The sequence below is a fragment of the Didymosphaeria variabile genome (assembly GCF_027946475.1).
Source record: "Didymosphaeria variabile strain IMI 356815 chromosome Unknown scaffold_3, whole genome shotgun sequence".
Lineage (NCBI taxonomy): Eukaryota > Fungi > Ascomycota > Dothideomycetes > Pleosporales > Didymosphaeriaceae > Didymosphaeria > Didymosphaeria variabile.
The window spans coordinates 4,214,339-4,240,196 of record NW_026611622.1 but is presented as its reverse complement, the minus strand read 5'-3'; the positions used below and the strand labels follow the sequence as shown (position 1 = coordinate 4,240,196).

Below are 25,858 nucleotides of genomic sequence, written 5' to 3'. Positions count from 1 at the left end.
GGCACGCAGTCTTCAGGGTTCGGCTCCTTGCCTCCTTGGACGGTTTGGATGTAGCTAACCGCCTCATCTCCAGTCATGGCAACCGGCTTTAGCGCAGAGTCAGCATCCTGGAGGGCAGCCCGAAAACGCGATATCCAAGCATACACCTTGGGGGAACCGTTCCTCCGACACGACATGGGACGGCATGCTCATGTTGGTCACCCAATCCACGGGCCATATTGCTGTGTTTGAACGTTAGCCCGGTGCCAGATGACGCTCTGCTGCTTCGAATACACGGCATTTCCATACGCCCGTCAACAACGAGCCAGTGCCTATGCCCAATGCAAGGTTGAAAGTGCCCGACTCTAGCCCCGGAGCGAGTACTGCCCGATTCTTCCTCGATATAGCAATGCTCTTCCTTGCCTGGCCACTGTTGCACCACACACCACCAACCACTGCAAAAGCCCGCGAGGATCGAAATATCGACTGACGAATCATCAAAAGAGAAAAGGTCTCACCTTGTAAATCAGCCAAGGACGGCCGCTCGGTTTCAAGAACCCACTGGCGCCCGTCGGCCAAAATTGTCGTTTCCAGCAGGTCAAACAGATTCTTAATGAACACCAGACACTCCGGCCGTCTTTCATCCATCTCTTCTGGAGTCCAGTCTCGGCCCAAGAACCCCTTCCTGTCTTTAGCAAATGTAGGGTCCTTGAGAAACGCCGACGGCACCAAGCCTGCGGCTTGCTGGAATACCGGCCCTTCCACCATATACCTCTCCAGCAGTCTCTCGGTGAACTGCTGCTCCGGCTTGTCACTGCCCAGCTTACCATTCGGAAACTTCTCCTCTAGTTTTCGCAGAATGAGCCTCGTGTCGAGATAAACGTCTCGTCCAATCGCTAAAATGGGTATTCGCCGATACTTGACGCCCAACTTCTCCAAGTCTGGGCGCGGCATCGTCACTGGTTGCTCCTGAGACGGCTCAGCTATCTGTCCAATAACTCAAATCATTCATGCTTACACAAAGCGCGTATTCGATCCCTCGCAGCTGCAGGTACCAAGCTACCCTCTTCCCGAATGGTGAGGACGGGTAGCTGAATAGCAAGATATCATTGGGCGCGGTGGTCGGTGCCATATTCCTTTTCGCAGGTGTCTGGTTCCGTTCACCGAGATTATAGGGGTTCTGTGTAACTGGAACGTTGTGGACGAGCTTTTGTAGAACGGGCTCTAGTACATGACGTATTGTCGCCCCCGGACCTTTCTCCGACCCCACTTGATGGTCGATCAAGCCTCGGATGTTTATCTATCGTCCTAGCTGGTGTCTTGTGAACCATACTCGGCGTAGTGGCCGACATGAGGAACTGGATTATGCGCTAGACGCTACGTACCAAACATAGCGCCCGTGTTCTGAATAAGATCAGCTAAATTTAGAGCATTATATAGCCTAGGGTAACTCGCTCTATAATTCATCTTCAAAGCTGTGACTCGATACTGAATCGTATGTGCTGACGTTACTGCCGTATGCTAAGAGGCACCTTCCCTAGAATTTGGTGTAGGAAAGAGCTCTGCCAGACGAGGCAGCAGCGCGCTAGTGCATACAGAGTGCCCACCTGCCATCAGTGTTCCATCACTCATGCAATCAAGATGTCTTCGTCCCTTTGGTCAATCACACTCAGCTCATGCAATCGCTGAGCGTTAGTCATGGAAGACCATGGTATTAGTTGCACAGCTTCTACACGAGTGTTATGCTTTTCTTACTCCCTTCACGAAATGCCTCCCCGTGCATGATTCCGTCCACATATGCAGGTCCGATGAACCGGAAGGCACCTTCCCCCTCCCGCCCTTCTGACAATGGCCTCAGAACGAACGGGACCTTGCCTCCATGCAAGAGCCAGACCTGATCTCCGACAAGCGAGTGGCGCGGGAGGAACATCACACGCCCGCTTTCGGTGAGAGCAACAGTTCGGTATGTCATGGTGGCGAATATCCATGGACTGATAGGCTCTCGCTGACCCGCTTCGACGAAGCGCTGCACGGCAGCTATATCCTCTTCATTGGCGTAGCGTTCTGGCGTCAACTCTGCGCCTGCGAGATTTCCTATGAGGCCCCGCCAGAAGGAGTCTAGCCATGCCGTGGGGCCTTCACTACCATCTGGCCACTTTTTTTCACGGTACACGTGCTCGATTTGTTGGCGCCAGCCCTTGATACGCGCAATGACCTCCCGATCGGGAACGTCCTTGGTGTCTGGGTTGTCACTCTCGAGCGGAGCACCTACTACGTGGATGCTATCTACAAGTTGGCCAGTCAAATTTAGTCGGCCGGATTCCGGGTCGAAGGAGAACTGGTCCCAGTCGATATCGGAGTCGCCAGCCGCACTGTATACCGGATACGTAAACTTCAAGAACCAAGCTATGTTGTCACTGCCCGGAAAGTTCATACGCACGGCTAAATCACCAAACCCCCGCGCTGGGTTGCTCATGTCGAATGCCCAACTGGGCATATTGGGCGTACTTTGCGGAAAGTGGTTTGCGGACCACAATGCGATAGGCTGCAGGTCCTTCTCGCATTCTATCATGTCCACAGTAAACATGCTATACAGCTTAGCGGCGGGCAGGTCGTAGTCGGGGTTACCAGCCCTCTTGAGGGTCCCAGGCGGAAACAATCCAAGGAAGCCGTACACTTTGTCTAGCGGATGCGTGGCTTTCCTAAATCCCCAGCGGAAGGCGATGTCTATTGGACTTTCGGTTTTCCTGCGCGCGAATTGCAGTCCCCTGACCTGCGAAACGAGCTGGTTGTAAGTATCGATGTGCGGCCATACCAGTGAGGGAATGTTGTGTCCTGCCGCTAGCACAGCCCAATCGATTGACAATGGACCCCACACCATGAGCGCCTTCGAAGGCAAGATGACCTCTTGTAGCGTCCATATACGCTCCCACCAAGGATTCTTCCCGATGAGGATTGACGAAAGAGCTTCCATGGCGGCTTTCACGGCCTCCTCTGATGCCAGACACGAGGGGACCTCAAGGGGTTTCGACCGTGTGGCATCCGCCTCGTCGACCATATAAGTCAGTAAGTCAAAGGCCGAAGCCGCGTCTGCCATGGCTATATCGGCTCGGACATCGCCCATCCATATCAAACAACGTGCCGTACTGCTATAGATCTGACCCATACGTGGTACTTGATTTGCCTTCTCGGCATCGTCGGCTTGCGCGATGCACAACTGATCAATCCACAGCGTCCGCGGACGGTCCGGAAGTTGCAAACGCTTGAGTGCGGCCGCCAGGGTTGGGGTAATGGCAACTTCGTATCCATCGACTTCAATCATTACTGCTGGTGGATTCTGACCCCACACATACGAAAGCGTCTCATAACTCTCATCTGTGGGTAGAGGCAGTACTCTGGTCCGGCCTCGGAACAGAACCTTCGAATCGCCGTTGTTGGCCAGCGGGAAGAGATCGAAGACACGAAACTCGTTGCTGGAAAGCATCGTCACTAACGCCTGCTGAACGGCAGGAACGAGGGTACCCATGGCTTTTGTGCGGGCGGCAGCGCGTAAGCGACAGGGGAACTCACCGGAGGCACGCCAAATGCAGCGTCTCGTCCATGGTTCGAGATATTACTCATCTGCAGCAGATCGTTTGTCAGTGGCGCTGTAAGAGATGCCTTGTAGCAGAGGTGCAGGGGTAAGGACTTGGCGCGTACGAATCGTAGAGCGGACCATCGGTGAGCTGCGTAACGGATCAATACGATTGGCCAGAGATTGCCTCTGAGGTACAAGAAGAGTACATATCTACTATACATGATACCTCGAGCAATATTCAGTCATGTTTACCATACAATTGTCCACTGTCACAGATCACAAACGTTAGATCACTTTAGACACTTAAACACATAAGTATGTCGGCCAGGGTAATCCTTCTGCTGGAGATCTTGTTCAAGACTGTGTATTCACCAGTACACAACGCCCCAATTCGGACAGCGTGCAAAGTAGACGTCCCCCAGGAAGACCGCATGTCTGCTCCTGGCGATACAGTCGAGACGTAAGACATTGCAGATAATCGCAAAACATATTGATATCCCCACTCATACTCTAAACGTGGGTGGAATGCCAAATGTACCCACCAGCCATTGATGCTCAGACGCGTGAATACAAATCCCTTCGAGAAAGGACTTCAGTTCTAAATAGTCATATCCTCTCTACACCACCCCCTCACCCCTCACCCCTCAAGCGTATTCCTCCTCACCCTCTCCGCCCTCGGATCCCCCTCCCCATCGTAACCTCCAACGCCTGCACCAACCCCTTCTCATCATACCTCACGAAGCCCTCTCCCTCTCCCCTCCTCCCATACACCTTGATCGTCTCGATGCCAAGCCCCCTCAATGCTTCCCTGTCTACCGCTGGCGTCCCCGGCCCAGTCAAGTGAACTACATGCGTTACGTAGCTGCTGTATTCGAGTTTGTGCACGTCGGCAGGGGACCCCTTACTCTCGGCGCACGCCTTCGCTATCGCGGCGACGAAGTCCAGCGCTGAGAAGGGTGTCGCTGAAGGACCTGTTTCGCGGTCGATCGTGCTGTTTAGTATGAGGATTTTATATCTGATGGCGGCGTTCTCGATGGCGTGGCCGACGCCTTTTAGGATGAGGGAGGGGATGAGCGAGGTGTAGAGGGAGCCTATGCTGTAGATGATGGCTTGGGCGGATGTGAGCGCGGAGAGGACGGCGGGGTTGGCGGCGAGGCGGATTTCTTGGCCGTAGGGGTTGATGTACCAGAGGCGTTCTATCCGCGCGGGGAGGTCGTCTTCGTCTGCTTTGCTGAAGTTGATGTACTGCTTCCGCAGGGTGGGTAGCGTCCCTGGGAGATTAGCGTCTTCGATGGCGTCGTGGCGCTCTGTGTCCTCGTGGGCGGTTAAGGGGGTGGAGTCGAGGGCAGTAGTTTCGGAGGGGTGCGAGATGGAGTTTTGGCCTGTGATGATTGTGCCGTTTGAGAGGCCGGCGGAGATGTGGTGCGTGAAGTTTGTGTTTATGGCGGGGAGGACGGAGGTGTGGTTTGGGACGGAGCAGATGGAGGAGAGGAGGTAGATTGCGGATTCGAAGGAGCCGGTGAAGAGGCGGGCACTAGTGTACATGTATCAATATTCGTATGTTCACACGAGTATCTGGGGGGAAGAGAATCTCACCCCGTCAGAAACAAATTGCCGATACTCGCACCCGAAAAGTCAAACGTCGAGCTCGGTCTCATCCTCTTTAAGATCTCGAAATTGACCGAGTTGAGGATGGCACGCATGAGCTCTTTCTTGGCCGTGGAGATGTTGGTCCAAAGGCTGTGGCTGGCTTCGACGATTTGCATCCATTCTTGTCTAGCTGTGGCCCGATTTTTAGGCAAGCGGTGATTGAAGAAGATCTTGATGGCTGCTTTTTCGCTGTCGTCGTGGTCGGGGTCATCTGGTATGAGGCGCACGAGACGGCCTGGTGAATGGATTAGTCTGGCCAAATAGAACCCCCTGTGCTTTCACGTACTGCGAACATCACCGATTCCTAATAAATGTTACTTATATATGACTTTACAAACGTGGAGTGACTTACCTGGGCCTCCAAAGACCCTTATCAACTCTGATGAACTACCGCCATTATCGCTGATGGGAATGACATAGCTCAACTGGCACTTTTTATCCTCTCTGACAGTCTTGAATACATCGACAAGATTATTGGCAGCGCTCCCACCGGAGAATACGACAATGCCTTTGGGCTTGCCGCTAGACATGGTTCTGATTGGAGGGAGGTGTAGGAGCGAGGTGGGCTTGGCAGGCACGACACAGGTGACGTATCTTTCGGTAGGAGGTAGCTCGACCTCGCAGGTCGTTGTGGCATAGATATTAGTTCATTTTGGACATGGACACAGTGTCATCTTGTCAATACTGTAGCACGAAAAGGTAGTTCCTCATGTGGGAGATTAGCTGAGGATGGAGAAGGAGTCATCGAGCTGGCAGTATTACCGGATCTGGGCAGCTCCCGATTGCAACATCGACGCATGCACCGCATTGCAGCAGCTTTCCCGTGATAGTTACATTGCCATTCACTGTAATATCGAAACATAGGTGGGTTCAATTTGATGATGCTTTTGGTGCTTTGAGGAATTTGTACAAAGTGAGTCCTCGGCTCAAGGAGTCGTAAAGTACATTAACGCCCACTCCCACTGTCCCGCAACGCGCGTAATCCTCCTCCGCCAGCGTCTTTACCTAGGTGCAGCGGACCTAGCTCAACTGTATCCCATGAGACGCGTACCAGGGCGAAGACGACCCTTGAGCTCTCTTCCGAAGTCTACGTACAGCTTTGGTTTATGCCTCCTGCACCGCAGCTTCCTCGCGCTCCTTCCTTCGTGCACGCTTCTCGAGCAGGGCGTCTCGTCGGTCGGCCAATACCCTCCATTGTCGCTGCTCGACGCCCATGAGCCAGTATCCAAAGCTACCACCGATGCCTGCGAAGACGGGGTACACCCAGAGCGATTCGCGGTTGAAGAGGGGGCGCATCTCGATGCCGAGCTGCCATAGCCTCACGCCGACACCTGCGTTACACCATTTTTGTCAGTAGATAGCTCCAGCGGCTGCGCGGAGGGTGGTGAGATATTTACCGAGTCCGCCCCAGAAGAGCACCTTGTGAACCATTGCGGGCGTTTTCGAGCTTGCGAGTTTCCGTAAGGTAGCGTGGTGGCTGCAATTGGGGGGATGCAGATGCTATCGCGATAGCTCAGGGCCGGGGAGTTGTGTGTTGTGCGGTCGCGTTCTGTCCGCCCAGGGCCGGGATGTGAGGCCTGTTTGCGCGGAGCTCAACGAGGGAAGCAGCGACTGTCACGTGCGCCAAGACGTAAGGAACGGCAACTGCCACCACCTCACGTCTACTTTCTCAGAAACAACCTGCTTGAAGCCATGCTATTCGCAACGTTCATTGTCGAATTGTGCTTTTGGAAGCCCGCGCAGCTATAATAGCTCCGTGCGCGACCAATCGCTGCGCCACGGCTCGATACTTCGTTCATAACACCTGCGTCGTGCGCTTCTCCAACTCGACCGTAACCCGCCCTTCGCTCGACCACACACTCGACATGGCAGACGTGGACCGCAAACACGGCCTAGACGGCGACCCTGCGCTTCGCCCGCATAAGAAACTTAAAACTTCGGAGCTTCCCTTGGAGCAGTCGAAGCGCTCTGCCATTGATCAACTTGTGCACACATTCCGCAAGAAGGGCGAATTCGACAGCATTCGCAATGCGGTGCGGGCGCAGTTTGAGGCCAGCGTAAGTTCTGCTTCATGACATTCACATCAGCGGCAGTCAATAACCTTTCACCAGCCTGCGAAAGCCGACCTCCTTAAATCCCTAGAAGAACTAGTCGATCGCGAAACCGACAAGACCCCCTCATTACTATCAAGAGATCCCAACATGGCTGCGGGACTGATCGAAGGCGCTGGAGAGCGCAGCGATATATACAAGGCAGCACGCGACGCTATTGAAGAAATGGTCAACAATCTCATACAGTCCCAAGGCCGTGAAAAGATGCGCGAATATCGCGTGGCTGAAGTCGGAGCAGAAGTGGCTGCCGAAGAAGAACAGCGAGGGAGCAAAAGCGAGGAGGAATGGGCTCGCGAGGCAGAGCAAAGGCGCAGTGAGCGCGAAGCTGTGAGGGAGAAGGAGATGGAAGAGGAGCGCGCGCGCGAGAAAGAAGAAAAGGCAAAGAGAGAGGATCGCCGTCGCCGTGAGCGGGAGGAGGACGAGGCTCGTGCAAAAGAACGCCAAGCCCGTGCGGACAAGAGGCGCGAAGAGGAAGAGGAACGTCGACGCCACGACCGCGAGCGCATCGAACGCGAGAAAGAAGAAGATAAGCGGAGCAGGCGGGAAAAGGAAGAGAAGGAGGAGGCCGAACGAGCTGCCCGCCTCAAGAGGATCCGAGAAGAAGACAAAGAACGTGAACGTAAATTTGAGGAGGAGGAGCGACAACGTGAGCGCGAACGAGAGCGTGATCGCGACCGGGACCGAGATCGAGACCGAGATCGCCGTCGTGATAGTCGACGTGAGCACCACCGGGAAAGTCGAGCACGCAGCAGGACACCAGACCGGCGTAGAGATCGCTCGAGGGATCGCGACGATGACCGCATAAGAGCAAGACGCAGGTCGCGCACAAGATCACCCAAGCCTGTTAAGGATGTCAAGGTTCAAGATAACAAGGTCGAAGATGTCAAAATTGAAGATGTCAAAGTTGAGGTCGATGATGATCTGGCACTCAAAGCTCTACTCCAGGAAACCGAAGAGATGAAGAAGTCGAAGTCCCGCGGGCCTTTTCTCTCGCGGCGTTCAGTATCACTCGAGCCTCCACCACGGAAAGCGCGCCCACCAAAGTCTTTGGTGCCGGAGGATCCAGTCGCTGCTAGGTTGGCCGCGATCGACAGCAAATCACACTCACCAGCAACCAAATTACCCACCAAAACGGAGGATAAAACCGGGGGTTCGCCAGCTATACCGAAAACTCCAAAGGATGAAGGCCCCCTTATAGAGGAAGGCCTCATTCTTAATTCTACCGAGTCTGATGCCAAGACGAGGTGGGACAGACCGCCTCCTCACAACAAGCACGACAAATCTAGGGGTCATTCCCGCTCTCGTAGCATTGCTCGTAGTGTGAGCATGCGAAAGCACAGCCGGAGCCGCTCACGTGGGAGCCGCATCGACAGGCGTGCATCCATTGTCGAAGACGACCGCCGCTCACGACGAGACAATGAGAAGCGTTCCTCGAGGGCTCGCGACGACAGCAGACGGAAGGCTAGAGATGATCACGACGACAAGCGCTCTCGTCGTGACGACCGGGACTCGCGCCGTGCACGGAGTCCGTCTAGAGAAACATACTCTTCTCGTCGCAAGTCTCGCCGGAGCCCCTCGCCTGACGACCGTCGTAAGGACCGCGCGAGATCTCGCTCCCGTACGAGGTCTCGCTCTCGCGGGGCCCCTCGCAACCGCGAGCGCTCGCCTGCTGGGCGTCGCCGTGGCGGCAGTCGTTCCCGGAGCCCTGAGAGGATTGATCGCTGGGCGCCAGGCGGTGGTCGTAGACGGGACGACAGTCGCGAGAGGAACGACCGGGGCGAGCACACGAGGTCTAGGAGGGACGACAGGAGGGATGACAGGCGGGACGACAGAAGAGACGACAGAAGAGACGACAGGCGAGACGACAGGAGAGACACCCGTACGAAACGTGACTACGATCGCTACGATGGGAACCGCGATGGTAGAACCAGATTGCAGGAGTCAGACCGTTACCTCCCCGGTCGCGAGTCTACCACTACCCAGACCGATCGCGAGCCGGACCGAGACCGCGCAAAGGAGCGCGACAGAAGCCGAGATCGTGATCGCGATCGAAGGCGGCGCGATCGCACTCGCTCGCGGAGCCGTAGTCGTAATCGGAGTCGCAGCCGGAGCCGCACTCGTCGCCGTTAGGAACGGCATTACGCTGACGGCCGCGAGGCAGATGGTCGAGCGTATAGGCGGGCTAAGCATCAAGATAAAGAGCAAGGTCACAGACGGGATCGGAGGGAGGTGCGTTTTGCGGAATTGTCTTCTCATGGGGTGCTTTGGCGTGTGTAAGATAAGATCATGGTCACGGGAGGTTGCGTTAGAGAACAGAACGCTGTGTGCTTGTGCTTTCAAGGTACTGGCCGCTTTGATACCCGGTTCTGAGAAGCAGATAATTAGTCGTTGTAATTTTACAAAGGTATTCAAGTGAAATGGTGGAAATTGTAGTGGACGTAGTGACCTGATGTTGTGCGAATGATTCTTTATTTTGTCTTCGTCTATTCGTCCACCGGATTGCGTGCAGGGGGGTGGGGTGGAGAAGGGAGGGACGGAGCTAGCTGAGCGGTAGGTACAGGGATGTATAGTCAGCGGAGGAAGGAGGCTGCGTTTGGGCAGCCGGTGGTTATTGCTCTGCTTGCGTTTGTGGGCTGGGCACTTGCTACACGGAAGTGTGTAGATATGACTGAGCAGTGAGCACGCAGGAGGATCAAACGTCTAGTGTGATGTGATGTCAAGAAGAAGCAATGGAACCCCGAGATGGGATATCTACAAGCAAATGTGCGTATGCTCGTGGCACGAATTGAGCGTTACGCAGCTCCACAGATGCACACTCTTACTTTTATCTCCTACCGTGGTATCAATCCGACTCCCTAGCCGTACCCGTGCCCGTACCCTCCAAAGTATCTAACGCACCTGAACTGAACATGCTAATTCAAACGCCAGACATATGCAGTACACCTCCAGCCAGAAGACACAATCAGCCTTCCTGTTACCAGGCTCGCGGGGACACAGGCATTGTCTCCTATTACAGTGCCCTCACGGTGCGTATGAAGTGACTTGAGCCGACGCCTCTCGGCGACGGCGTCAAGAAAGGGAAAGTCGCACAACGCCTACATGCGCTCGACGGGGCTCAAGCCAAGGATGCGCATGCCGTTGTTGAGCGTCTGGCGGGCTGCGGTGTACAGCGCCAAACGAGCAAGCATGGTTTCCCTCTCGGATCCGACAATCTGGAGGTGGTCGTAAGACGACGATAGGGCGTGCGTCAGCTTGAAGCTATGTCTTCGTTAGTATCATCTGAGACTTTAAAGGGTCGGAATAACTTACAGGTACGTCAGCACGGTAGTAGGCTCCTGAGTCTTGAGCGTGTTGATGAAGATATCGGGCCAGGCGGCTAGTTGGCGCACCAGATCTATGCCTTGAGACTCGGTGATGAGCGTGAGATCCGCTGCGGTGGCGAGGTCGATGTCTGTGACTTCTGGAACGGCAGCAGTGACCTTTCGGGTAATGCTGCAGAGACGAGCGTGTGCGTACTGTAAGTAGGGACCGGTGTCGCCTTCGAAACTGGTCATCCTGTCCATATCGAAGTTGTAGTTGTTGATACGCTTGCCCTTCATGTCTTGAACCATGACGGCGGAAATACCCAGGACGTCTGCCGTCTTCTCGGGCTCCGCGACCTGTTCGTATTTGGCTTGATTCGTCCTCATGACATCGTGCATCTTCTCGGCAACGGTTTCAAGAATGTCATCCAGGAACTTTGCAGTTCCTCGCCTAGTCGACATGCCAAGCACCATTCCGAAGTTTACGTGCGAGCAAGCAGCGGCCAGCTCTTTGTAGCCCATAGCCTCCAGAATCTTGAAAAGCTGAGCCAAATGCAGATCCTGCTGACTGGCCACCACGTAGATCATCTTGTCGAACTTGTACTTCTCGAATCGCTCTGACACCGCCGCGATATCACGAGTAAGGTATAGAGAGGTACCGTCCTTCTTCCTCACAACCGCCTTGCCCAGCTTCTTCGAGTACTTGGTCAAGTCGACAATAATAGCGCCTTCACTGTTCTCGCTGACCTTCTTCTCCTCCATGACTTTCGCTGCGTGGTCCATGCTCTCGTCCTTGACTTGCGATTCACCGCTGTAGTCGTCATAGCGGATGTTGAGTCGGGCATATGTCTTCTTGTACTTTTCGATGGAAAGGTCCCTAAATCGTCTCCAGATGCCCAGAGCGACAGGTTCTCCTTCGGTCATCCTCTTGAAGTATTGCCTCGCCTTCTCGTCCACGCCATTGTCAGCGATTTGCTGGAGCTCCTTCTCGAGTTCAGACGCATCCTTGTCCTCCTTCTTCAGCTCGTCAATCTTCTGCTTCAAGTCCTTCATCTTGTCTCCCTCTTCCTTTGAGACTGCTGATATCTTGACGTACACGTCGTAAAGGTGACCAATGGGGTTCTTGACGAGCTCCTCCTCTGATCCGTACAGGTCGAATCCTATTGCCAAAACGCCGTATTGCTTGCCCCAGTCACCCAAGTAGTTCATCCTCGTGACGTCCCAGCCGGCAGCATCGTATAAGTTCGCGAGGAAACCACCAATGATTGTGCTTCGGAGATGGCCTGCGTGGAACGGCTTCGCAATGTTTGGCGAACTGAACTCGACGATCATCTTTTTTCGGCCTTTGGAGGGATCGGATGGGTCGCGGAGACCCTGGAAGTTGTTGAAGCCGTACGACGCGCCAGATTTGAGCACAGCGGGAACCACGAGGCTGGTCAATGGCTGAGACTTGAACCAAAACATCACAAGCGCATCCATGACGACGACTTTCTCGATCAATGGAGATTCCGGAAAGCCGTCTGCGATCTCCTTCGCGAATTCTTTCATGTCCTTGCGCTTCTGACGGAGGGCCGCCGCGGCCATTTGCAGATCGCCATGCTCAGTCTTGACAGTCCTCTGGAGCGCGGGGTATACGATCTTGGAGTCGATGCCTGTGGATTTCGAGAGCAGTCCAGCGACGTGCGAACGGTATAGATCGAAGGGGTTGAGCGCAGGGTATGTGTTTGGTTCGGCAGGCACCTCGTTGATGCCGAGCGTCTGTAGCTTGGCCGTCAAGGTCTCGACGGCCTTTGCTTGCGTAGCAGCATCCATGTTTACCAATGGAGCAAAAGGTCGTGTGTCGATCTGAGTATAACGTCGCGTGGACTTGTTGCGCGTTGGGGGGTGTTTTATTGCGTATTCTGGGCTGACACGGGAGGGTTTGCGTCGACTGTACGCTGAGCAGGAAGGTGCGTGAGTCACAAAGGTGTGAGTCGCCCGCGGCCTCAATGGAAACAAAAGTGAAGAAGAAGAGAAAATGTTTGGTAGCGGGCGGGTTGGGCGCTGCATGCAGGCGGAAAACGAAGGTGGGGCAACTGGTATGCGTCAATCAGCGAGTTGCTGCGCGCGCTCAAAATTTCCAGCACCGCCGCGGGGCACAGAGCCGCCAAGCATCTGGCCTGAGCGGCATCGTCGAAGCCACCATGGTACACCCATTGCACGTCTGTGATTGACTTGCAATCCAGCCAGAAGGCAATCAATTCCAAAGTAAATCACTTATCCTGGTCATCTTAAACATGGTATGCCCATCGATAACTCGAAAGGAATTGTTCAGACGCTGTAGGATAGTCCGTAGGGATCTACCATCTTGAAACCTTCAGAGCTCAAGCTGATTATACAATTCTGCTTGAACGCCTCCATTCATTGTATGCAACAGCGGTATGTTGAATTCGTTCAGAAGGTTCTCTGCTATCTCAACTATGTGAAGTGAGTCTTGAGAGACCCATTGACACGCTAACCAAATACGGTTACCGGCTTGCCCATTTGGCTCAATCCCTACCTAGGTATCCTGATGCTCACGCGTACAGGTGCATCGATACAGGAAGGCAAGCTCGTGCTGCATTTGATGCACCTCGCCGCCCACACAAGACCACTACATGTGGACTTCGTCAAAATGAAGACCGGCATGCACAGGGGTAGTGAATCGGACTCATGCTGCAGCCATACTACATCAGCACAGACAGTGAGGTGTTACGTGTTGCCTAACTTGAGACAACAAAGGCGATGGGAGTCGGATGCGATGGTGACTGTAGAACCGCACGGTACAGATATAATCTGTGCGGAGCTCCCTGTAGCTGTTTGACCGGTAGCAGGTGTCGTTCACCGGAGAAATCGCCCAGGGTGATGCAATTAGCCATGACTGTCAAATTGTGGGCTGAGCATCAGGCTTTGTGGAAGCAATCGGGTGCTGTCTGATATGGGTTCCGTCAAAGAAGACAAGAGTCTTTCGCACACCTCGGTAGCCAAGCCGTCAGCGTCGTACAATCGATTTCGCGGATCAGAACGTCCCATGCCGAGGAGCCTGTAGCATAGCTATGGTACGAGTACTCTGCGCAGGCCCCAATCTCAATCTGTCTGCACCACCACGGACGTACATGGCGCGCAGTTTTCGACCCACAGGAACTTTCGGTCAGTTACAGGACGATGTATGTCACGAGACGCAGAGAAAGCAAAACAGGGTAGGTGTGGTTCCGGGCGGTGAGGCGAGAACAACGAGCCTCACAGTTGGACGTGGAAATGAAATTTGAGCGGGCAAGCGCTAGCCGAATCGAGAAGGGTTTCTGCCTGCATTGAGAAGTGGTTCCTCCATGGCGTGAATCCGCTTTGGTTGTTGACCGGACCTGTGTGCCTCCAGGGCGTAGGGTCAGTGATTAGCTAAGACATCTTCCTGTGAGCCTTGAAAACTACGAGAGCGAGTACAACATACGTAACTGCCATGCAGTCCCGTTTTGTGGACGCGAACGCCACCTGACCCGACGATCGCCCTCGTGCAGCACGCTGTGATACCAGCCATGTTCTCGAGCAACCTGTTTCCAGGCAGATGGGCATCGGACACGAGACGGTGCGAGGTGGCGAACCCGAGACCGACTTTATTGAGCATCGAAGTAGCAGACAGACGCCATCAGAGGACAATCTACCATGGAGTTGGTACCTGATCTAGCTCACAGCTCGTGTCCACGAACCGTCGTTTGTGCAATGCTTACACAGAGTACGCAGAAGACCGCAAGGCGCGCCTCGACTTTTCTTGAGACAAGCGAGGCCTGATGGGGATGCCCTGGCGCGCCCCAGAGCCCTGTAAGTAAACGTAAAGGCGCCCCGATCGGTACACCGGAAAATGTCCGAGGATGCTGTACGCCTTGACTGAGACAGGGTCTTCTTGCAGCTGAATTGTACGAGACAGTTGAGGGAGATGGTGAAAAGTGGCGGTATGACGCGTATCTGCTGTGACGTATGGCTGGAGGATGGGAAACTGAATGCTCCAACGACACGAAGCATTTGCATAAGGGCATCCACACCCAGGCCGCGTCGTTGTAACGGTGGAGGGCGCTACGCTGAGCGTGACGCCGCTCCAGTCGTGGAGCACTTCTCTGCTTATGCAAACCAACATGTAGTCGCTGTGGATTCTGTGTTAGGCAAGTCAAGAGATAGGCAATGCGCATGTTGGGTTGAACCGAGATTGTTTGGGCGAATCATGGCCAGCCATGCTGTCCTGAGACGCCTGGAGTAACGACGGCCGTCACTAGCCGGTAACCATCTTGGACTCATATGCGCGCGCTCACATGTTTTAATTTCCGATTAGTGATGATGGAGTGCGGCAAACCCTGCAATGTAGACAAAGCGACTTAGGTCCACCTCATGCAAAGAGAAGTAAATGAAGGATGCTGGGCAGCGGAAAGAGCGGGTGAAAATCTCCAGAGCGAAACGAGCCTTGTAATGAGCATGCGCAATCCCGCGCGTTTAGATGAACGACCATGCAGAAAACCAAAAAGAAGAAAAGTGAGGTGGCAGGCATCTTCGGACCCAACACCCGGGGTCGGCAGCGGCTTCGCTTCCGCAAAAGCATCGTGCAACTCCTGCAACTCCGTGATCGATACGAGATCTGGCACTGCCCAACAAGTCCACGTGCAGAAGGTACCATGCATTTTGTGACCTTAGCTACGGACCATACCAGAGTGAGGCCGAGGAGAAAATTTAGCAGCGAGGCCGTGCTCTCACTCTGTTGGTTCGGAGAGATTATGGATCTAGTAACCTCTGACATGTTACTTGGTAATGCATCATCTTACGCTCATACAGCCCGACGTGACACTTTGACGAGGCGAACAATCAAGTCAAGGCGACGTGGCTAGTGAGCTCCACAACTTCCAGTGGCCGGAACCGAACCAAAGCCGAACACCACATGTAGATGCTGCCTCGATCAACAACGTCGACATACAACGGCTGTAGGGCCGTAACGTTTGGCTCTTCTCAACAGCTCACCATGAAAGTATGCATGCGGCAGGCGTTGATCCAACAACGCAATTGCAGCCATGTGGAGCAGGGAGATTGTGTGCGGAGGAGTTCGGCGTCTGCAGCTAAGTTTAGAACCAGTGAAGAGGACATGATGATCTGGTATAATCGCCACGAACGGTAGATCTCAGGATATCTGCCAGCCACGAGGCGTCGGGATACATGGATGTGACCGCGGTTTTGGCGTGGCTGGCCACCGTCAGTTTTGCTTTTCGAGACCAATGAGACTGCGTTCCGGCAAGAGGCTCTGCAGTCGTACAAGCATTGACCTTGTGTCCAGAGAGCCTGGTGGTCGGTATTGGTGGCTTCTTCGTACCCCTAGCTTGAACTCATAGGGGAAAGCAGGTCGACGTGCACGGCAATAAGTCCTAATCTGTAGCTCGGCAACCGGAGTGGAGCCACAAGTACAGACGTGTGGGGAAGTCAGTGAAGGATGCGCCCATGCACGCCGCCGTCGGTGACGCGCTTGTGAGGTTTAAGGAAGCTTCCAGATACTAGCATAGACGGCTGGATGGCTTTTGCAGATACGTCGGGTCCTTCTGGTTGGAGTAAATGAGTCGTACTGATGGGGCTTCGTGCTCCTGCCTGACACCCTCACGGACCCTGGATGAAGGGCCAGACAGGCATACCTCGTCGCCAGATGATTCAACAGGGGGAGAAGCAGGTGGAATGGCCGCCGGAATGAGGAACATGTCTTCGAGACCAATAGCGGATGGGCGGAAAGCCATTCGAGCGAGATGCAACCCCCACCAGGAGTGGCAAAGAGCAATATGGTGCTGGGACTGATGAGGAGTATAAATGGGCGCGGAGTCTTTCTTTCGGACCATCGCCGCTCGAGAAAGCGTACTGAAGCTCCGGAATCGCAGACATTGGCTCTGGAAATTCTTCGACCAAGACAACTCTTCAATCTCATCGCCGACGGTCCGTGGAGAATCCGGGAGGCAAGCCAGGCACAGGAGGATCCATTGTCGAGACAGTGGTCGATCAGGACGGTTCAGTCCAACAAGCTCGGTCCTGAGGCGAGACGGTAAGTCTGCCAGCACTTGGAAGACGACACGGCCTCAGTGTTCATGCCGCGGGCTCGCAGCGGAGGCGACTGCTGGCTGCTCCTGGCGCGGAGGGAAAAGCATGGCTAATATATCGATGGCAGACTCACATCCGCGCCGGTGCCGTCCAGAGGCCCCCAAAGAGCCGTGCTGCCGGGACTCGACCCGTCGTCGCCATCGATCCACGGCTTCTGCGTTGTGCCATCGTCAGTCGTCGCCGCTGCCCCGAGGCCATTGACATCGAGTCATCTGGAGGGCATCCACGTACGCCTGCCCGACCGACGCGCGCGCAAAAGCAAGCACGCACGCACGCAAGGCTGCCCGCCGTCACCACCACCAAGCGCCGTGGGAGTGTGACCAAGTTGCTGAAGGTGAGCATCAATCTCGCTTCGATGCGCGTTCCTGCTAGCTGTGTCGCGAGCATCCCTGCCGTCCACATGGCGCGCCGGGAAGTGACGACGCATTGCAGGCAGGGGCCCCGTCAATGCCCGCCCTGCTACACCTCACGCTCCATCTCTCCCCATCTACCCCGCCGTCGTCCTCCATTTCTCTGTCCTTGTGCGGTTTCGTTGGCCTCTCCGTCATCCTGTCCGTTCCGTGTGTGCGAAACGGGTCACCCTTTAGCCTAAGGCGGCGCCTGCAAAGGCCAATCGGTCCGCCCTACAGCGACCCGTCCGTCACTGCGCGTCCCGTCCTGTGGGGCCAACTGCCGTTTTTTGAACCTCACCTCATCTCACCATCCATATCCGTCTGGAGATATGGCTTCGCCGTCTTCGATGCATCTCAAGGCGGCCTGGTGAAATTAAAGGGCACCGTTGTAGGGCCCCAGCCCGCCCGAAAACTCTACTGTAGTCGTCCGTCTAGGCGTCATCAAGCCATATAGCATACCGGCCTCCAGAAAGCTATGATGAGAGGGCTGACTCGTGGCTTGGACTTCATTTCGTTATCACTGCAATCAACAATCCGCCAATCCTACGCTTCATGACAGTGCTATACATTGCCAGCTTCCGACACCTTGACCGTCGTTTTGTATCCTTTCTTCCATTCGTTTTGCCAGATTTCTTTGTTTCTACTTCTATTACTCGTCCACTTCTTCCGTCCGGCATAACACCCCAAGCTGAGCATTGCCCAGCGTCTTCAACGTTACCCTGCTAAGCGAGTCTAGGTTTATCCTTCAACTGATGCAAAGAGGCCGCGGAAGAGGAAGAGGTAGAAATCCAAATCCTTCCCGGAGCTCGTCGAGGAGAGGGGTCAGATCCGTTTCCCGCAACACCACTTCAAGGACCTACCGCAACGCGTCAGTCCGACGGTCGGCTCGCATAGCAGAACTGCTCAACGGCGAACTCAACGGTCAAGGCGAATCATCAGCAAGCAACTCCATGGCTCACGTTGCGCAACAGCGGGCGTTTGGCAGATCATCAACTCGTTCAAGACACGACACCGGAAACAGGCGGGTCCCTCGGGCGAATCGGACGTCCCTTTCGCCTGAAGACCGTGGATACGCAATGGACATTGTTGTGCAACCACCCTCAAACGCCCGCGCCGGCTACTCCATCAATGGGACCATCATCGTGCGATTACGAACGACGAATCCGAACCCGAATGCGGCAACTGAGGATGCCTTGAACCTTGCTGCTATCGCGTCTTTAGTACCTGGACCGGGTTCGACAGTCTCGTCAGACCCTACGGTGCTCAACACACTGCTTTCCGGCAGACGAGTCGATAATATCCACACGCTAGCCGACGACGAAGCAGACGGCTCAATCGCTTCCATGGAGTTGAATGATTCGCAGGCTGTCGGTTACATGCGCTTCTCCGGCCTTGTCATCCGCCAGGCCGGCACTTATCGTATACGCATCACTCTACTACGGATGCGAAACTCGAGCTCAGACCCACCTCCAGCCTCTGTCACCGGCGCTGCAGCAGTCCAGGTCGTTGATTCGAACCCCATCACTGTTCAGGCCGGCGGCCCAACGGCATATAATGGTAAGTACCTGGTGGCCAAATATTAAGAAATACTTTCGGTTCCTGATTCGTGTGCGTTCCTGCTGTACAGGCAACGATCAAGATGGTGAAGACGATGGCGGATGGATGGATGTTGTACGAACCATCCAAACCCGGCGTCCGTCCTGACGTTGCACAAAACTATTCGATTCACCTTTACACACTTTTTTCACTGTTATGGGTTGGCTTGTAAGAACATTCAATTTCTGGGGACATACACTTTTCTTTTCTTTGTGGGTCTCTTGTTGTGGTCGGGATATGTACGATGCCGATGTGAGCATAGCAGCATGGATTGGTCGAAGGGCGTCAGGGTTCCGGGCTGTTCCTGCATTTTCCTAAATGAATATCGAAGGTATCCGAGCGCCCGATATTGAGACGTTGGGCAGATAGTATCGAGACGATACGAGACTGATGTCGAAATCTATCAATTGTTGAGGCCGAATGAGAAGATAGCCGAGCGCTCCTCGCATCGAGACATGTGTTATGTGAGACGTATGTTAAGTCGAGATAAGATCTATTAAACCGCATCTTGGGGTGAACTTAGATGGAGATATGGAACTTTCGATGGCCTGGCTTTTCTATGCGTCAATGCTGGAGGGGGGTTAAGACAGGGATAAAGTGATATATCTGTGACATGTCGCGCACTCGGAGGATCGGATCGGTCCGAGGTGTAGCGCGTTCCACCTGATGCACATCACCACCACACACTGGTGCATCTCGCCCAACGCTAGTGTACCTATATGGCTCACCACGCAAACAATGTTCAACTGCATTCCAAATCCTCTGCTGGACAAACACAGCGCTGGGCATGCTCTCGACACAAACATTGTTCGTCTCGATCTTGATTCCAAATATCTACAAAGTTTACTGAGCAACGTTCTGCATTGTCTTCTTTGCGGCCCGTCTTGCGCTCCGCTGTTCCGCGCAGGGCTGATGCTGGGCGGTGATAAGGCACGCACTTTGTAGAGTCCGAGCGCTGCTAGTGGTCTGTGTGCGGGATATTGCCATGCTGCGGCATTGCTATTGGGTGGAGATTGATTATTGCAATGCTGCGGTATTGCCATTGGATAGGGATGGCGGTTCGGAATACGAAAGTGGTGCGCATTGGATATCCAGATGATACTGGGATTATTCGATAGCTCCAGTAATCGCGCCTGGTTCAGGATACTCTGGGATAGTAGAACGATGTCAGAAATAGGGATGGCCGTCAAACGTCTCGATTCTTCAACAGCCCTCTGCACAGAGCAAGCTATGTACACACCCCCATCACCCCAATGCATGCGACGAAATCAAAAACACGGAACATTTTGTAGCAATCTCTGACGACGTGGATATGTCCACTTAGTTGTACTCGATACCGACGCCGGGCTGTCCAATACCGATGGTGTCGCCGGGTGTGGTGCCGCTACGCACTTCCAAGTCAGCAAATCGCTCCATCAACATATTCTTAAGTACCATCTTACCTCTTGGGTGTACAAGGCTGCCACGAGACATGTACCTGCTGTGTAAACGCAACGGTAGCATCGTCGTTAGAAAGCTCGCCATAAGCAGACGAATTGGAGGACCGCAAGCTAATGCGGTTGTTCACATTCAAGATACCCGTGGTACCGCACGGCGACCAGACAACAGCAGTGGTCTCAACGTTGTCCTGCTTGGTATACACCTGTCCGTTAACTAGGTCGCCGCCCCCCGTAGCGCTCATGCGCGTTGTCGACGTCTTGCCTGCATCCTGGGAGAAGTAGTAGCTGGTAAGAAAGTCGCCCGTGATGCCCTTGTCTAGACGCGCGAAGCCGTGATAAACTGCGGAGACTACTGCGTATTGGAAGCCGCCTGGGTATTTGAGGTTGAGATGGAGCTGGCACGCGCGTGAGTTGTCCTTGGTGGCGATACCGGGGCCGATGTATGTTTGGAATTGGTCGAATCCGTATGTGATAACCTTATCAAAATCGTCAGCAAAATTATCTCTACTATATACGTTTCTCGCGGCCGTTGTGCCTCTCAATGGCAGATACACGAGAGAGGAGGGCACATAAGATAGGAGGGCACATAAGATAGGAGGGCGTAGGGTACATGTGCTTACGGTCTTGTCTAGAGAAGTGCTCGTTGAGACGGAACCTTGCGGGCAGCCGTTACCGGAGTAGGCAGAATCGATGATGGTAATTTGGGTTGGGTCGGGGGCAGCGCCAGAACCAGATGCTGGGACTGGGTTCGCAACAGCGAAGAGCGGAAGCAGAAAAGCGGCGATCTTGGAATGCATAGTGATGATCTTTGAGGTAAATGCCGTGGGGTGTGTATCCGGATGCGATCTGTTGAAGTAATTGGACACTGACGATCTGTGCTGATGATCTCCAACGAAGGGACAGTCACTGACCTTTATACTGCCTGCCAACCCGAACATTTCAAATATGCCAGCCCCCGGATCCAGACATCGGGAATCTATCACGGATCTATGAACACCCAGACTCCTCGTGGTCCGCCATCTGACCATTTCTCGCGTCGCGTTGGACGAAGGCACCGCTTGCGCGCATCACGAATTCCTCAATTCGGCTAGCCTGCAGTTATTATTAGCTCACATATAGCTACTTAGTATTGAGGCGCCATGGTCTTCTGTGACCTGGATTGTCTCTGTATGCTTTTTCGTAGGGCCGCAGAGCTCCGCATATTGCGAGGGAGGGTCTAGCTGGTAAGACGAAGCCGACTGAGATGATGAATACGAGGTAGAACCACAGAAACAAAATGAGTGTCCAGCGGAAAGATCTTCACATGCGGCAGAATCCGCACGAGGCCGTTTGCCACGGAAACTTGGAGGTACGAAGGAACGAGCTGCATAGTGAGAATACGAAAAGCTTCGACTTCGAGGTTGATTACAGTGGGACCTGCAGCACGACTCGCCTTAGCTTCGAGGTCGACCGTCGATTGTCTTTCCAAAAATAACGGTGTCAAGTGTCAAAATAAATTACGGCTACCGCCGTCGGTCTATGGAGTAGATTGAGTCAGGTGACACTGTGGCGACGAATGTGATACAGTACTCGGGGTTGACATGTCTACTGAATTGTGGAGGCTCCGACACCCAGGTACTCACTGCTTACAAGATGAGTCTCGACCAGCATTTGTGTAATTTATCTTCGCTTGGCGGGCGTTGCGGCGATTTATGGATAATATGCGCGCGCGCTGTTTCCGATGGTTGGCGAGACGGCAGGGATCGTCAGACCACGTTACTAAGTGCCGCCCCTTGCAATGCATATTTCGGATAGAAGTCGGGATTTTCATAGACTCAATAGTCCGCACTCAAAGTCCTCTTCGACAGATTGCGATCAAATGAACCTTCATTAAAAGGACCGACGAGCTGCGACTTCGCCTCAGACCTAGACCATCGCGAGCAGCTTTCGTCTGGATATATCCTAGATACGGCGAGCACAAATTTGAGGCTGCAATTGAACCTTCCCTCTCTAGCGGAGACGGAATGCACATATGGTGACAGGGTCGGGCGTAAGAAAGGTATGGACCTTTGTGATTCTGAATATTGCGAAGTGGAGGCCACGGAAGGTCTTGTTATAGTCAAGTTACCTGCTTCTCAAGCTGGTGAAGTTAGCTTGTATCATAACAAATTTCAGGTCTACTCAATATTAAGGAGCCTTTCTTTTTGTGATGTTCTTAACTGTTCGTCCACTTTCAACGCCGTTCCGATGCTTTTCGTAACAGTCTATCGATTAGCTTTTGGAGTCTTCGGCAGTTCACTACAAACAGACCAGCACAAATATGTTCAATCTATAATTGGTCCCTGGTATAGACGTATACTTTCGTTCCGAAAGAAAACTTGCTTGTAGATCGCCACCAGTAGGTAGTGTGGTCTACATAGGCCTCTTTAGCAATAGTTACACGACAGAATCGTTCAGCCCACTAATCCTAGGTGGAACATGTAACAATTAGTCTTCACAAATATGGACTTGAAAATGTGAGATTAAAGAGACTCGAATTAAATAAACTCCTCCTCCTCCTGGAGTAACCCAATTAAAACTAGAGCGTCCACCTTCGACAACTTCCCGGTCACCTCCTTTAACGCCTCCACTGTACACCGGTCCATCCGTGGAAGAATTGACCCCGATAACGCCGTCGCCTCCAACAAGAACATGAAGTCCGCCCAGTCAGTATCACTCCCCCGGTCAGCTACCGTCACACCACGCAATTTGAGCAGGTCCGCCCGGGACGCGATGAACCCATCATGAAAGGGTTCATACGCGGCGATCGAATCGACAAAGCCGCCGCCAATCTGGAGAAGTTCGAGATGAACGAGGATGTCTTGGCGGCTGTCGAATTCGATCGTTTGCGACGGATCTGCATTGACTTTGAATTGCGTGGTGCCGCTCGAAATTGCGCTGTGAAGATGTACGATTGCCTCGGGGGAGGCCGCCACGTCGACGTCTTGCGTGAAGCGTTTTCGATTATGAAAGACGGTGGCGGCTCCCCCGATCAAGATGAAGGACGATCGCAATTCGAGCGGGAGGAGGCGGGTAGCTGACAGGAAGCACTCAAGCAGAGCTGCTTCCATCTGGGGGGAGATACGCTGGGGGGACATGTTGAGTTGGAGGCGACGGCGAACGGGTCACGGATGGATGGTGTACAGTGAAGTTGTAGTCGAAGAAGGTGGCTAAGAAATTATCGAAGGTGAAGACGTAGAGATGCTCAATAGGTATCTGAGAAGGAAGTCGGTTTAGCATACTGGGATGTGAAGGAACTGTGCTCGACTGTGACTTGCGTTGAAATAAGAAAAAAGAAGAGCAAAAAAATAGCCCGCTGAAGAATTTTGGATTGAAGACTGGGAGAATACATTAGCAGATGAGCAGCAAAGATATGGGAAGCATGATTTACTGTTCGGGTATTAATGATGCTAAGGAGAAAATATCAAGCGACGCTGCTGAGGCAGTTTGTCGATCCACGGATTGTTTTTCCCATGACGTGCGCGACTGCAGTCGCGTTGTTGAGAAGCAGTTGCGAGTTTAGTATGCATGTAGGCGCCTCTCGAACGGCAACACAGTGAGGAAGGCACGAGCGAACAGTACGGGTAAGAGATTGGGACGTATTCCAGTCACGTCTTTAGCATTCAGACAGAATTCAGATTCAGGCCTATCTTCTCATCCCAAATTATGAAATCTTTTCCTGAATATCTGGAGTAATCCTTCTGGGATAATCTGGGAAACTAGCTGGATCCCACTCTCTAACTCGTGTCCCTATGAACCCCAACCCAGGAACATCGTGATACACAAAGTAAGGCTTTCTCACGTAGGTCCGAAGGTACTCCTGCATGAACTGGTCTTCTTCGAGTTCTATAAGTAGTGGTAGTTGCTGGTGTGGCAATTCCAAGTACAGATATCGAGTCAGGTTTCTGATTTGCCAGGACGACTCTGACGAAAGTCCTCGTCTTGACTCTTTGTATTGAGTTACGTGGTATATGAGAGCATCCAGGTAAGTTGGAAGAGTTGGGACGAAGATAGGAGTGTCCTTTGATGGGCTCTTGCCTCGTGGATATCCTTTGACCGATAGCGGCCGCGGTGTGAGCCATTTGGGAATGTTTTTCATCTTTGAGTCCTGATGAGGACAAGGACCGTACCAAAAACCATCTGTGCGCTGAGCAGCTGGATGCCAGTCTTCTTCCATCAGCACGTTGTTCACGACATGAATGTCTGGCACCTCGATGGTAGGACAGTCATCGACCTGGATACGGTACGTGGCTTCCGACCACAAGCACAACATGTTGAGCTCGAAGTCGGTGTACTTGGAGTCATCATCGATGGTTGTCCTTCGTAGGATGACGTCGGCATCGTCCGCACTGTCGGGCTGAGTGTGCGAGTATGGAGACAGGCCAGGACTAACACGCTCCCAGCGACTGGTCTCAATAAGTTCGACGGCAATGCTCTCCAGTTGATAGTCGCGAACGAGTATGTCGCATGTACGGGAGTGTGTCCCTGCAGAGCCCATCCAGCGGTGTGCATTGCATCCTATTATGATGCACGGATGTTGATGAGATGCCAAAATGTCGAGAACGTGGTCCATACCGCCTACAGAAGCAGACTCCTCAAGATTGAGGCTGCCTGTAGTCGCCATGGCGGATAGAGATCGAATATGACGTGGTTGACGGTAATTCGATGAGAAGAACTCAAAGTTGATGATATGTGTTGATGAAGCAGCTTTCCAAGAAGGTGATCAAGAGAAATCAAGGTAGTGAGGGTTTAAATTTACAGTTCCGGGACCTATACTGCGGTACCGTTGACTGGCTAGCACGAAGCTAGTCTTTTTGTAGACTAGCTCTGATATCATTCATAATGTGATACGTGGATGGTCGCCGGAACTCTAGATACGGAGGCATCCCAGCGAACACAAAATCATTTAATAGGAAAGATTGCAATGAGTGATGTTCTCCCTCAATTCCACACGTCTACCAAGCTACGGTGAGATCCCAGGGCTTTTCGCCATAATGGGACGAATGCTGTTATCGTGACCTCGAAGCATCCGAAGGGATTCTTGGAATTTGAGGGAAACCTCTGCAACAAACGCTTGGAAATGATCAAGAGCTGACATACGGGACACACTCGTCCATATCCTCTACCTCTGCATTCTGGACTGTAAAGATCTTCTTGACTCGAGTTAACACAACAAAACCTAGTCATCGTTTTCGCTTCCTGTAGTTTGGAGGAGGTCAAATCACGCTCGTGTGCCCGTGTTGCGATTGCCTTGACGTCGATTCTCTAAACGTAGCGTGTAAGCGCGCATCCACATTCAGAAAAGTAGGTAAGCAGATGCGTTTTGGTGAGTCGGTGTCGACCTTCCATCCTGTGAAGGTACCTGTCGCTTGCACCTTCCGCGCGCTAAAATTAGGCTCGGGCACTCCCACCCAATCACCCGCACCCGCCTTCAACATCAGACCTTGCGCTTCTCCTCCAAGCCAAACGGCCGTTTCCACAGCCGCTCCAACAAGCCTGTAATTGCGCTCGCCACCGCTATACGCCTTTGTAACCGCCCCTTATGAGCACGAGACCTCCGAAATGAGAGAGAGGGGGCGACCATGGGGCGGGGCATAGCACAAAGGAGAGAGCTGACGCCTTTGTGCCTATGTACGCCGGGGCTGGGGCAAGTTTGATATATCTT

At 53.4% G+C, this 25,858-nt stretch overlaps 10 protein-coding genes across 10 annotated transcripts; 2 read left to right on the top strand and 8 right to left on the bottom strand.

The window, feature by feature from the left end:
• Positions 1-234: 234 nt before the first annotated feature.
• Positions 235-1,371, bottom strand: N0V89_004740 (uncharacterized protein; the record flags this gene model as incomplete). Its single annotated transcript, XM_056213522.1, has 2 exons — positions 235-962; positions 1,365-1,371. 2 exons carry the CDS (start codon positions 1,369-1,371, stop codon positions 235-237), a joined length of 735 nt encoding a protein of 244 aa, XP_056073830.1.
• Positions 1,372-1,708: 337 nt separating this feature from the next.
• Positions 1,709-3,505, bottom strand: N0V89_004739 (uncharacterized protein; the record flags this gene model as incomplete). The annotated part of the gene is made up of 2 exons (XM_056213521.1): positions 1,709-3,468; positions 3,502-3,505. 2 exons carry the CDS (start codon positions 3,503-3,505, stop codon positions 1,709-1,711), a joined length of 1,764 nt encoding a protein of 587 aa, XP_056073829.1.
• A 711-nt stretch (positions 3,506-4,216) lies between these two features.
• N0V89_004738 (uncharacterized protein) lies at positions 4,217-5,736 on the bottom strand (the record flags this gene model as incomplete). Its single annotated transcript, XM_056213520.1, has 4 exons — positions 4,217-5,090; positions 5,153-5,441; positions 5,493-5,510; positions 5,559-5,736. The coding sequence occupies 4 exons, from the start codon at positions 5,734-5,736 to the stop codon at positions 4,217-4,219; spliced, it is 1,359 nt and encodes a 452-aa protein (XP_056073828.1).
• Positions 5,737-6,310: 574 nt separating this feature from the next.
• On the bottom strand, positions 6,311-6,637 carry N0V89_004737 (uncharacterized protein; the record flags this gene model as incomplete). The annotated part of the gene is made up of 2 exons (XM_056213519.1): positions 6,311-6,537; positions 6,604-6,637. 2 exons carry the CDS (start codon positions 6,635-6,637, stop codon positions 6,311-6,313), a joined length of 261 nt encoding a protein of 86 aa, XP_056073827.1.
• A 434-nt stretch (positions 6,638-7,071) lies between these two features.
• N0V89_004736 (uncharacterized protein) lies at positions 7,072-9,447 on the top strand (the record flags this gene model as incomplete). Its single annotated transcript, XM_056213518.1, has 2 exons — positions 7,072-7,263; positions 7,318-9,447. The coding sequence occupies 2 exons, from the start codon at positions 7,072-7,074 to the stop codon at positions 9,445-9,447; spliced, it is 2,322 nt and encodes a 773-aa protein (XP_056073826.1).
• A 965-nt stretch (positions 9,448-10,412) lies between these two features.
• On the bottom strand, positions 10,413-12,431 carry SYR1 (arginyl-tRNA synthetase; the record flags this gene model as incomplete). The annotated part of the gene is made up of 2 exons (XM_056213517.1): positions 10,413-10,575; positions 10,627-12,431. The coding sequence occupies 2 exons, from the start codon at positions 12,429-12,431 to the stop codon at positions 10,413-10,415; spliced, it is 1,968 nt and encodes a 655-aa protein (XP_056073825.1).
• Positions 12,432-17,892: 5,461 nt separating this feature from the next.
• Positions 17,893-18,723, top strand: N0V89_004734 (uncharacterized protein; the record flags this gene model as incomplete). Its single annotated transcript, XM_056213516.1, has 1 exon — positions 17,893-18,723. One exon carries the CDS (start codon positions 17,893-17,895, stop codon positions 18,721-18,723), a length of 831 nt encoding a protein of 276 aa, XP_056073824.1.
• A 1,451-nt stretch (positions 18,724-20,174) lies between these two features.
• Positions 20,175-21,113, bottom strand: N0V89_004733 (uncharacterized protein; the record flags this gene model as incomplete). Its single annotated transcript, XM_056213515.1, has 2 exons — positions 20,175-21,021; positions 21,106-21,113. 2 exons carry the CDS (start codon positions 21,111-21,113, stop codon positions 20,175-20,177), a joined length of 855 nt encoding a protein of 284 aa, XP_056073823.1.
• Positions 21,114-22,691: 1,578 nt separating this feature from the next.
• Positions 22,692-23,291, bottom strand: N0V89_004732 (uncharacterized protein; the record flags this gene model as incomplete). The annotated part of the gene is made up of 1 exon (XM_056213514.1): positions 22,692-23,291. One exon carries the CDS (start codon positions 23,289-23,291, stop codon positions 22,692-22,694), a length of 600 nt encoding a protein of 199 aa, XP_056073822.1.
• A 566-nt stretch (positions 23,292-23,857) lies between these two features.
• Positions 23,858-24,817, bottom strand: N0V89_004731 (uncharacterized protein; the record flags this gene model as incomplete). Its single annotated transcript, XM_056213513.1, has 1 exon — positions 23,858-24,817. The coding sequence occupies one exon, from the start codon at positions 24,815-24,817 to the stop codon at positions 23,858-23,860; it is 960 nt and encodes a 319-aa protein (XP_056073821.1).
• Between the last annotated feature and the right edge of the window lie 1,041 nt (positions 24,818-25,858).